We start from the raw sequence: 13,156 nt of genomic DNA, 5'->3' as shown, positions 1-13,156 counted from the left end.
ACTGCCCAGCTAACCCCAGTTCAAACAGCAGACTCACAGAATTGTGAGAAAACAAAACAGTTGTTTGAAGTTTCAGAGTGGTTTGTTATGCAGCAATAGATACTTGATACAAATAAAAAATCGGATCGCTGCCAAGTAATAAATGTCTCTTCAGTGACCAGGAAATCATTACCTAGTGGGACTTCTGCTAAATGAAAAATATGAATATACAGCTATCAAAACTCCAGCTAAAGTTACCATTTGTTTACTTCATAACTGCACAAAGAGCTTTACAATTACATTGACATAAGTGTTTTCAAAGTTTATTCTCTTAATTGGGTAAATATTCCTCTGGAAAGGTAAAGATGTATGTGGAAATGCCTAGTGCTGTGCAGTATCTAAAACGTGGAGATGGCCAATAAATGTCCTTCTTGAAATCCTTGAACTTTTAAATGCTTGGCAAGCTATCCTTTTTTCAGCATGCATATATGAATTAAGAAAATGCCAAAATAATAAGTCTTTACTATTTATATGATAACCACCACCGTTGAGTTGATTCGGACTCATAGTGACCCTACAGGACAAAGCAGAACTACCCCATAGGGTTTCCAAAGCTGTGATCTTTACAGGAGCAAACCACCACATCTTTCTCCCACAGAGTGGCTGGTGCGTTCGAACCACCAACCTTTGAGTTAACAGCCAAGCATTTTAACTACTGCACCACCAGGCAAATGAGACTTGTGTGTGTGTGTATGAAAGATTCAAATTTTAAAAGATGATTTTTCAAAAAGGATATAATAATAAATGCATTCAGTAAGAATGTTAAGAGTTATAGAATTTAGTTTTTCTCGGATAAAAAAGGTGTTGAAAAAAATTAAATTCCAGGCTTTTAAATCCTAATCAGTTTCCCCTTCACCTAAGTGGGTCCTAATATTCACATGGTCAATTTATTTGCACATGGACCTTTTTAGTCTCAGTGCAGAGCTCTTCTCCGTAAATGAGGTCCTCTTCTACTGTTTGCCATCCTAGTGAAGGCACACCACCACAACCAGAAACCTAGCAACTACCACAGTGATTTCCCTTCCTTTAGTCTTCCTCCTACCCTAACCATCAAGTCTTGTTATTTTGTCTCCTTGCTATCTTTCGGACAACTTTCCTCCCCATCACAGTCCTCACTACCCGTCCTCCCGATCACAGTCTTCACCACCCTTCCTCCCATCACAGTCCTCACCACCCATCCTCCCCATCCTTCCTCCCCATCACAGTCCTCACTACCCTTCCTCCCCATCACAGTCCTCACCACCCTGGTCCAGGTTCATCATCCTTCTGGACGACTACACTTACTTCCTACCTCGTCCTTTCCCATAACTCTTACCCCTACTCCTCTCCAACCAAACCCTTCTGTACACAACAGTCAGAGCAACCTTCCTGAAGCACAAATCAGTCACGTGCTTAAAATGTGTCAATGACTTCTTAATGCTCTTTGAATAATACCAGAATCTTGAATAATTTGTGAATTTATCAATAAAACTATAACTCATAACAAACTCCAAGTCCCTCCTTCCCTTTGTTTCCTCATCACAGACGACCTACCTTCCACCCTTGGTAACTGAGGCTCACACTTTGTTTCCTTGTCACAAAGGACCTACCTTCCACCCTGCTTGGTAACTGAGGCTCACACTGTGTTTCCTTGTCACGAAGGGCCTACCTTCCACTCTACGTGGTAACTGAGGCTCACACTTTGTTTCCTTGTCATGAAGGACCTACCTTCTACCCTGCTTGGTAACTGAGGCTCACACCTTGCTTCCTTGTCATGAATGGCCTACCTTCCACCCTGCTTGGTAACTGAGGCTCACACTTTGTTTCCTTGTCATGAAGGGCCTACCTTCCATCCTGCGTGGTAACTGAGGCTCACACTGTTTCCTTGTCATGAAGGACCTACCTTCCACCCTGCTTGGTAACTGAGGCTCACACTTTGTTTCCTTGTCATGAAGGACCTACCTTCCACCCTGCTTGCTAACTGAGGCTCCCACCTACCTTCTCGGTGTAGGACCTGCCACTCTCCTGCAATCCAGGCCTTCCTGGATGCATACAAGATAGTATAGCGTGTCACAACTGTTTCTGGGCCGTCAGGGGGTTTCCAAGAAACCAGGGCGGTGTCATCCTCTATCAATGTCACTTTTACTCCCACTGGTGGACCTGCTGGTGCTGTGTACACATGTAAAAAACATTGTATTACCAGAGTAAAATAGTTCACAAACGCTCAAATTACTAGGCTAATAAACTGACAGGCTTGGGAAAGAGTTTGAAAAACCCACAACCACTACCAAGGATCTTAAAATCACAGTTTTTGCAGATCTTTGAATGATAAACAGCAAAGTGCTATTTTTTTCCTTTTTTTTCTGAAAGAGAACTTCATTTTAATAATGCTTAGAATATTTAAAAAAATATTAAGTACTAAGTAAAAGGTTATAAGCATTTTTAGGGCTCTATTTTTTTTTTTTTTTGATACTGTTAGCCAGATTGCTTACTAGAAAGGTTTACAGTTCCAATAGTTGCACCCACCCATTAGATATTAAATCTTACCCCATTAGGTATTAAGTCTAAATTATTTCTCATGAAAATGTACAGAATGTAGAGGAGGTCACTGAAGAAAATGCTTCAACAGCAGACTTTAGGACTAGTAATTTATATCTGTGATAGTGTGTGTAGTCTTGGAATTTTAATATGTTTATAGGTTTAATATGAGCCCAAAGTGTGATGAGTTGGTTTTAACACCACCTCTCATAAGGATTTTTGGCAAGACCATATAAAGAAGCCCTCTGCCCACTGAAATAAACATCCCTCGCTCTCTCAGCATAACCGGTGCAGAGCTGTAATGACCTTTATACACCACCTAGTCCTTCATCTTCGTTCCTGAGATAAGGAAAGCAGGTCTAGAGATGTGAGATATCTTAGCTAGAGCTACAGAACTGGCACTCAATCAGACACGTATCCACCAATGCACTGCACTGGGCCCTGCATCAAGATGCCGCCCTTACATAAACAGCTTCTACTGCAGGCTCCTCTGATCAGTTACAAATACATTATTCTCTTAAATCATGCGGGCACAGCCTTGAACAGCATGTCTGATTTACAAAAAAAAAAAAAAGAAGGCTTCTCTATTTGCAAAAGGGACACAATAAATTTAAGTCCATTTCCTTAAGTAACATAAACATCGAGAAGAAAAACCTTCAAAAAGAGAATTACAAAAGTTAAAAAAATAAAACCCCAAACAGTAAGACAAATACATACACATCAACTAGTAGGTGACAACCAGGGTAGTATCCTCATCAAAATGACATTTTTTTTTTAAACATTTAAGGGCTTTTTTTTTTTTTTGAGACAAGGCACCTAAGGGCAGCCACTTTCATCACCTTCTGGAAGCGTGGAGTGGTAGACTACCGGGCTCCAGGGACTGGAGAGCCGACCCACGTGCAGTCGAACAGCAAACTCGTATTTCGTGTTTGGTTCCAGACCTTCAACCAACATCTGAGTTTCCGATCTATATCAAAGAGTACATTAAAGACTATATTAGAGAGTAATCTACATCAAAGAGCTGTTGATGCTGGTAGCATGTGGTTTCCAAAAGATTATCAGTGTTTTCAACCAAAAGACAACTAGGTTCCTAGTTATTATTCATTAACTCATTTTCTTTATAAAAAAATTTTTAGACTAAAAGAGCAACCTAATTTGACTATTAAAATATGACATTTTTTATTATCCTCTAGGAATAAGCCTAAAAGCTGCCTTTCTAAGAAGAAACTAGAAAATTAACAATACAGACATACACATACAGAGGATGCCCGCTGTTCTCTAGTTATACTTCTGTATTGTTTTTGGTTTGCATCAAACTGATAGATCAAAAAGAGAATTAAAACATGCTATGAAATTACCAAATAAGGAATTAACTTTCTATATATGTAGAAAGAACATTCTCTCAGCGAGTTCTTTTTAGTAAAATCAAAGAATAGGAAGTGGGGGGGGAGGAAGACAAAGAAACGTGGGAGAGGAAGGTCAAAGCCAGGCCTCGCCACCAGGGAAGGGCATGTTCTTGTTTGCACTCTGTGAGGCTGGAGCCACTGCTGGTGAAATGTTCTCACATATATCAGAACACAAACATCACTGAAGAAACCCTCATGGCAAAAATAAAATAACGATACAGAAATGCCCAATGCACAGGGGTTTACTCTGAAATACCAGAAGTCATACCATTTTTTTAAATCACAGGGTGGGGCATCTTTATAACAACATAGAAAACAGAATGACAGCTAGCCCTACTTTTTGATACCAACATGAAAATGGTCTTTTATTTATTTCTTTAAACACACTAAGTTTTTCTACTTGAAAAATAATAATGGCTTCTTGCCTTATCTCGTTCCATGAAGCTGGGCAAATAAAAAATCATTTATATAAGCTAAATGTCAAAAAGTGCCGTTTTCAGGGCTGAATATCGCATGGATGCAAAAACCTCAGCCATTTTATAAGTAAGGTAAATCCTGAAAAATGCTTACAGCTGAAGCCCGAGACTGCAAGAAGTGTGTATGAATGGGGAGGAAAGTAAACAACCGTTAATGAAATCACCAAGAAGCTACATACGTTTGAAGGTACAGAACCAGAGAAGCATTCTGCAGGCCGACAGGGTTACAGCGGATGGTGTAGTTAATTATTTGTGCAGTGGTGAACGCAGGCCTCCTCCAGTGCAGGAAGATGGAGGATGAGCTATTAGCCTTCGCATAGAGGTGATGGGGTGGCGGGGGAGGAGGAACCATGCGATCGCGAACGGCTATTGAAAAAGATAATGTTAATTTACCACACGACATATTATTTGATGTAGGAAGTGGTAAAACGGTAAAATCATTACGCCCCACCCGGCAAGTGAAGTTTAGATCTTTCTTCCCCCAGAGGTTCCCAGTGGTCTGGAGATGACTCATTCAAGCCTAAACAGCTCTTCCTTGAGTTAGATAAGGAATCGGATACTACCAACACTTAACAGCCTGGGAAACTGAAGCACAGAGAAGTCACTAGCCAGAGACATTCAGAAAGCCAGCAGTGGACGAGAACGAAGTCCCCTTCGGTAGCAATAAAACTGAACAGTCATTGGAGAAAAACAATTAGCCTCAAGATTAAAACAGATAAAAGAAAACTCAATATGTGGGTACTCAGTGGTTATTTTTTCCATGTTAAATTTCCAGTGAGCTTTTGCATGCAAAACTAAAACACGTTCTTCTAACTCAATACATCTCACTTAAACAAATATTTACTGAGTACCTACTTGTTCAAGGTACTATACTTGGAGGATTAAAAATAACAAAACTACCAATGCTTCCAAGTAGTAAAGAGACTTAAAGAATGAGGAGGAAAAGGAGTGTGAACTGTAGTGAAATGAGCTTTCACGACTCTTACACACACATCAGAGGAAAAGGAGCATGAGCTGCAGTGAAATGAGCTATCACGACTCTTACGCACATGTCAGAGGAAAAGGAGCATGAGCTGTAGTGAAATGACCTACCGTGACTCTTATACACACGTCAGAGGAAAAGGAGTGTGAACTGTAGTGAAATGACCTACCACGACTCTTATACATACATCAGAGGAAAAGGAGTGTGAGCTGCAGTGAAATGACCTACCACAACTCTTACACACGTCAGAGGAAAAGGAGTGAGCTGAGCTACCAGGACTCTTACACACACATCGCAGGAAAAGGAGTATGAGCTGTAGTGAAATGACCTACCACAAGTCTTACTTATACGTATGTCAGATGAAAAGGAGTGTGAGCTGTAGCGAAATGAGCTACCATGACTCCTACACACACGTCAGAGGAAAAGGAGTGTGAACTGTAGTGAAATGAGTTACCACAACTCCTACACACACGTTAGAGGAAAAGGATTGTGAGCTGTAGTGAAATGACCTACAACTCTTAAACACACGTCAGAGGAAAAGGAGTGTGAACTGTAGTGAAATGACCTACCACGACTCTTATACATACATCAGAGGAAAAGGAGTGTGAGCTGCAGTGAAATGACCTACCACAACTCTTACACACGTCAGAGGAAAAGGAGTGAGCTGAGCTACCAGGACTCTTACACACACATCGCAGGAAAAGGAGTATGAGCTGTAGTGAAATGACCTACCACAAGTCTTACTTATACGTATGTCAGATGAAAAGGAGTGTGAGCTGTAGCGAAATGAGCTACCATGACTCCTACACACACGTCAGAGGAAAAGGAGTGTGAACTGTAGTGAAATGAGTTACCACAACTCCTACACACACGTTAGAGGAAAAGGACTGTGAGCTGTAGTGAAATGACCTACAACTCTTAAACACACGTCAGAGGAAAAGGAGTGTGAGCTGTAGTGAAATGAGCTACCACGACTCCTACACACATCAGAGAAAAAGGAGTGTGATCTGTAGTGAAATGAGTTACCACAACTCCTACACACACGTTAGAGGAAAAGGAGTGTGAGCTGTAGTGAAATGACCTACAACTCTTACACACACGTCAGAGGAAAAGGAGTGAGCTGAGCTACCAGGACTCTTACACACACGTCAGAGGAAAAGAAGCATGAGCTGTAGTGAAACGACCTACCACAACTCTTATAAATACGTCAGAGGAAAAGGAGTGTGAGCTGTAGTGAAATGAGCTACCACCACTCTTACATGTCAGAGGAAAAGGAGTGTGAGCTGTAGTGAAATGAGCTACCACACTCTTACTTACACACACATCCTGGAGTGCTGACTGTCTGATCAGCCTGGTAGCCATCTTCTATGCGGCTGTAAGCTAGCAGCCTCACGTGATACTTTCTTCTGGGGTCTGTAAGGAAACCAGCAGGTAATAATTCAGACCAATCCTCTAAACATGATCAAAGGTTCTAGAGCCATTCTCGATTTCAGTTTAAAAACCTTCTGCATGCCTAAGAGTTCTACGCAAAATAAGATTTTTTTCTCTCCCTACGTTGCTCAATGACTCAGCAATTCACCTTAGTATGACATTGCTATCACGACAGGTGCTGTTGTGAGCCTTAACGTCGATTCCAACTCCCAGCGACCCTATAGGACAGAGAGCTGCTCCACAGGGTTTCCAAGGCTGTAATCTTTTACAGAAGCAGACTGCCACATCCTTCTCCCATGACTGATGAGTTTGAATTGCTGACCTTCAGGTTAGTAGCTGAGCACTTACACATTGCACCACCAGGGCTCCTTCTATTTTGAGTACCTACCAATATTTAATATTTTCTGGACAGTTAAGTGCTCGGCTGCTACCTGAAAGGTTGGCAGTTTGAACCCAGCCAGCGGCTCTGCAGGAGAAATAGCTGGTGATCCTCTCCCATAAAGATTAAAAAGCCTAGAAAACCCTATGGGGCAGTTCTACTCTGTCCTCCAGGGTCACTATGAGTTGCCATTGACTGGCTGCACACAACAACCTCATTTCAAACAATAACACCACTACCACCTCCAAAACTCATCTTCTCCTTCTTAACTGACTAGAGATAGCTTCCTGATTTTAAAAACTTTAGGTTGTTTGGATCATTTATATGAGTTTAACATTATGTAAAAGTTTTTTTTTTGTTTAGGCAGTTATACTTGAGGGTAGTTGTTATAAAGCATGGGAATCAAAGTGAGATTGTTTTCCCCTCAAAGTTAGGCATTCTAATTGTCACCCTTTAACACCTTTAAAAAATATTTGTTGTTGTTGTGTGCCTTTGAGTCAATTCTGACTCACAGCAATCCCATATGACAGAGTAGAACTGCCCTGTAGAGTTTCCTAGGCTGCAATCTTTAAGGCAGTTGATCACCAGGTCTTTTCTCCCTCGGAGTGACTGGTGGGTTCAAACCACCAACCTTTCAGTTAGCACCCAAACGCTTAACCACTGCACAATCAGGGCTCCTTAAATAATTTTATAAGCATGTGCTACTTAAGTTTAGAAAAAAAACTTAAGCTATTTAAGTTTGGAAACCCTGGTGGCATAGTGGTTAATTGCTACAGCTGCTAACCAAAGGGTCGGCAGTTCAAATCTACCAGGTGCTCCTTCAAACTCTATAGGACAGTTCTACTCTGTCCTGTAGGGTCGCTATGAGTTAGAATCGACTCGACGGCACTGGGTTTGGTTTGGTTTTGGTTCATTTAAGTTTATTTCTGAGTGTGTTCCTCCACAAACTTACATTCTCAAGTTAAGAGCTAAATTCACCAAGAGCTGGCGCACCCTCTACTGGTGTTTATTACGTTTGTTAACACAACCAAAACCAAAAAAACCAAAACCACTGCCAACGAGTCAATTCTGACTCATAGTGCCCCTACGGGCAGAGTAGAGCTGTTCCATAGGGTTTCCAAGAAGCAGCTGGTGGATTTGAGCTGCCAACATTTGTTCAGCAGCCGAGCTTTTAACCACTGCCTCACCGGCACTCTCAACTATCACGACAGGAAAACTAAAATCCCATGCATGCAATTAAAACAAAAAAATTTTTCAGAGTGCTGAAGAAATAAATGGTTGTAAATTTTAACTCGTATGCTTCAAAAGATATTTAAGAACATTAAAATGATAATATAAATACATTTAAAGTTAACTTTAATATGATGACATTTAACTACAGAGTACTTGCTCAGGGAAAAAGTAAATACTATTCAGAAATAATGAGTCTCTGTATTTGTTGTTATGTGCTGGCGAGTTGATTCCAACTCTTAGCAACCCTAGAGGGCTGAGGAGAATTGCCCCATAGGGTTTCCTAGACTGAAATCTTTATGGGAGCAGATTTCCTGGTCTTTTCTCCCACAGAGTGGTTGGTGGGTTCAAACTGCCAACCTTTTGGTTAGCAGCAATGCTTTTCACCATCGAGCCATCAGGGCTCCTATCTCTATATTATACTTCTCTAAATACTAAAACAAACACAAAAAATAAATACAATATTTGAGAAGGGAAAAATAGCATCCTTAATAGATACATCAAATGTGAAAAAGGATTTAGGATGAAGGAATTAAAGTAATTCTAGAGTGAATTCAAACATTAAAAAATCTAAAAATAAAATGTGAAGTTTATTAAACTGATCAAAGTAATTTAAGAGTTTGTATAAATATTTTGGAAACCAATAAAAGTATTCTAATATTTGATATTAAAAGGCATTTTAAAAATCCTAAAACCTAAAATTTTTATTTCCATTTGTTTTGAAAAAGTTAAAATCAAAAGAAAAAACTTAGAAAATTTCTGTGCTTTCTAGATAGACAAGTAGGAAGACTGATAACATTTAAATATTCTTTAAGACATGAGTCTCACGAAAGCCCGTAAGATCTATGTCATCACTTTCCGTTTTATAACCTGGAAAACACTGGACGTAGCACGTCCAATGTTGCACAAAGCTGAGACTGGAAGCAAGACCTTGTGGCTATTTCTACAACAACGGACAGGGGCAAATGCCCTTGTTACAGCAAGGAAGTATCTCCCCTTACAATGAGTTTAAAAATAGATGTATTTTCAAGCATAAAATAATTATCAGAAAACACAGAAACACATTTGGACTTCATCTCTCAAAATTATTTCCAGTATCCAGTATGGAAACTCTAAGGTTCAAAAGGTTTTGATTTAGATTTATACTAACTTAATTTCAGCCTGTTTTCATCTTTCCTTCCTCCTGACATATTGCTGAACTCACTAGCCAAACAAACCCTGAGTTCAACATTATAGATACTCCTTTTGAATGGGCACAAATGGAATTCAATGGGCTATTGGTGGTCTAGTTCTAAAAATCAGTAGCACAACCTTCAAAAATATTTCTTCATTCTTTCTCTTCTCAATTAGAAGAGTACCTTAAAGAAAGACCCCTGACTGTAACGTACTGTTCCAGGAACATAGCAGATACAGAAAAGGAAGGAAAAGACAGAATTTGCCTTCGAAGTAGCTCACATTCTCTTGAGGGAGCCATACACAGACAGAGCTCTCTGTTACAGAAAGTCGATTTTGACGAGGGGTATGAATACAGGTGGAGAGATTCATCTTTTTCCTCTTCTCTGTAGTGGTTTCTTTTTAGCCCGAAAATGAATTCTGCGAAGTTTCCCATCTTGCCCTTTAACAATGAACTGCTTACACTGTATTTTAAACTCACAAACTTTTCTTTTCATCAGACAGGAGAGAGAACACAGTTGCTCCCTTCCTACCCTCAACCAAACAAACCCAGCCCACTGCCATCGAGTCCATGCTGACTCACAGAGACCCCACAGGGTTTCTAAGGTTGTAAATCTCTGTGGAAGCAGACTGCCACATCTTTCTCTCATGGAGCTGCTGGTGGTTTTCAACTGTCAGCCTTTCGGTTAGCAGTTGATTGCTTTAACCACTGCACCACCAGGGCTCCTTTTATACCCCCAGTCCCACTCAAGACAAACTCAAACAAGCCAATCATCATCCAAGCGGCAGGGGCCAGTCTCTCAAGGGCTCGGCTCCTTCCCATTCTAGTTTACCTGTGGTGAGGAAGAGGCAAACCGCCAACCATGAAAATCAAGTACATCACGTGTACAAGATTCCTTTCCATCCAAACAAAAAATGAAAACAAGAACCAGGAAATTTTCGAAATTAGTAAAAAAAAAAAAAAAAATTATAGGACATACCATATGGAGAAAATAAGTTAAAGGAGAGAGAAAACCCATTCACATTTTTCACATGCGATCCACTCTTCTATCTTGAAAGAATCGCATCTTTCAAAATAGAAAATGCCAGGTTAGGGGCAAAGCTGAGCAATGGGCCACATGGATTTGCCATCTTGTCCTCTTTAGCTTTAAAAAATTTGAATCCAACTTTATAATCTAGCCACTGTATCATTTTGGTTTGTAAAGCCAGAGATCCTCGAATAACCTGGCTCATTCTTTTTTTTACCAATTAAAAAAAAAATTGATTTCATGTACTGTTTGTAAATTTAAGATGGGAACCAGGAACTTGAGCCCTCAAATAATGTTAAGCATTATCAGGCAATAAGAGTTACTGGCTAAGAAAACAGACAGCAGCTACACAGTTAACAGTATTAAGGGTACAGAGGAGTCCAAGACCAATACATTAAATACAAGTAACCGCACAAAGGATGCACCTAACCCTAAGTAGCACAAGTACTAGGACTTCACAGGTCTGCAAAGGCTCTCAGATGCACAAGGGACAGACAGCAAACTTGGGATCAACACTGTGTGAAGGGGCCTTTCCTGAGCTAAGCATTGCCACGTACATGGTGCCTGGTTACACGAGACTCAGCAGGCTTAGGCACTGTGGTTTTAGGGGAAAACAGCAGAGTCAGAAAAGAATAGCCACAAAGAATAGCGCAGGCCTTCTTAAAACCCAGAGAGGGAAGGAGGGGAAAGGGTGAGAGGGGGAGAGGGCTGGTCCTGGTTCTTTTAAAACTCAACACAAGGGGCAGAAAAATCATCCTAGACAGGGCTAATTCTTAGTGGTCCCCAGAGGTGATGGCACAAATGCATAATATTTGAATTTAGGGTTACACTTGAAGATTCAGCAATATATAAGGATGAAGGATCGGGAAAGAACGCTCTAATTAGTTTAACACAAATTTGACCCTAAACATTCTGATTCATAACAATTCTCTGGAGTGTCAGCTCAAGTTAAAGTGATATTGGTCCCATAGCCAAATGAGCTTGCATTTTCCTTTACTCAGGACTCAACTTTTGGCGAGAAAGGTTCTCCACTGGCTCTAGGACTTGACCACCTTCTTTCCTCTCTGATTCTTCCTCATCACCAGCTCTTTCACTTGGGTTATTAATCACGTAACCAGGAGTCAGATCTAGAAGTCTGGCTGGCCAAGAACTTACAGGTATTAAAGAAACAATTATCAAGTGCTTACTAAAAGTCAGATACTATATGAGAGACTCAGGGATTAGAAAGACACAATTCCTCCTTCTAAGTTCAATCAACCAAAGGAGACTGACTGGTAAATGAATATTTTATATGCATTATTTACTAACTGTATAGTCTTGGGCAAGTTTCTTACTTTCTAAGCCTCATTTATAGTCATTCGGAAAATAGAGATATAATAGAGGTTTTAAGAGTATTAAATGAAGTAATATCTGTTAAGTACTTTGTTCCATTCCTATAATTAGTAAACACGTAATATTATTGTTGCTATTATGTAAGAAAAGTCTCCCGGGAACACAGAAAAGGTAATACCAAAAACATGGTGTACTTAATAAATCTGGGAAAATCAAATGGATATGAAAGATGGTCATTCACACAAAGTCCAGAGTCCAGAATAACAGCAAATTAGCAATCAGCAAATATAGCAGCTGAGCTCTAACTACGCTGCCCTCATTAATACTCCCTGATGCGTAGGTTTGGCAAAGGCACAAAACTCTACATCTGACTTGTATATACAACTTAGTGAGCTGTTTTGTGTTTATGGCCACTAAGAACCTCTGCTGTTTCTGCAAGCACGGCACATGGTACGGAATCCTCCCAGTAGCAAATCCACGTTCACCCACGTCTTCCATATTGATCTAATAATCCCTCAGCTGCTAACAAAGACACAGCCCTGATGATGATGAATTCTGCGGGAAACAAGAGATTTCTTTCCTGCAGTAAGAACAGCACATCGCTTCATGAAAGGGCAACGTGGGACAGTCTGAGGAATAGCATTAGAAATAGCAAGCAGATGAACAACAAAGTCATTCAGTCTGTTCATATCCCGTTTCTACAATTAGGTGTTTATTACCCTTGGTGACTACAACTCCGAACAAGAGAAAGGAGACCAATCAAACGAGATTCTCTGTAATGCCAAAACCTTTTGAAGATGTATTGATCAAGAACCTAATTCCACTGAAACAGCACATTGCTTAACAATAACAGTGCTTTAACTTTATCTTTACACAGCATCTTAAGTTGTCTATGACAAAGCTTTGGTATAATATAACCATTATTCACTGCAACATGTTTCGAAGGATCAGGCAACAACAACAAAAAAAAGTCTCTTCCAGTGTTTTACTTGAAAGACTTGCATTTCTCTTCTCCATCACTAGATGGCACCTCTGTGCCTATAAGAAAATGATGACACCATTTGTCCAGCTTTTTCGAAGCTGGGAGACAGACACCAGCTGAACTGAATGAACAAATCAAACCAGGTACGTATGAAATACAGCTATTGCTTAAGTTTCACCAA

General features: G+C 40.2%; 1 protein-coding gene across 1 annotated transcript in view; it reads right to left on the bottom strand.

Annotated features, from left to right (window-relative positions):
• The window catches only part of PRTG (protogenin), a 128,679-nt gene that overhangs the window by 13,758 nt on the left and 101,765 nt on the right, over positions 1-13,156 (bottom strand). The window contains exons 12-15 of the mRNA XM_064267524.1: positions 6,738-6,833; positions 4,618-4,804; positions 3,396-3,523; positions 2,017-2,187 (exon numbers count right to left, since the gene is read on the bottom strand). Of these exons, the coding sequence (XP_064123594.1) occupies positions 2,017-2,187; positions 3,396-3,523; positions 4,618-4,804; positions 6,738-6,833 (582 nt within the window). The remainder of the gene's footprint in view (positions 1-2,016; positions 2,188-3,395; positions 3,524-4,617; positions 4,805-6,737; positions 6,834-13,156) is intronic.

The sequence above is a fragment of the Loxodonta africana genome, chromosome 13 (genome assembly GCF_030014295.1).
Source record: "Loxodonta africana isolate mLoxAfr1 chromosome 13, mLoxAfr1.hap2, whole genome shotgun sequence".
NCBI classification, from domain to species: Eukaryota; Metazoa; Chordata; class Mammalia; order Proboscidea; family Elephantidae; genus Loxodonta; species Loxodonta africana.
The sequence above is the reverse complement of the archived record's forward strand: the minus strand, read 5'-3'. Positions and strand labels throughout refer to the sequence as shown.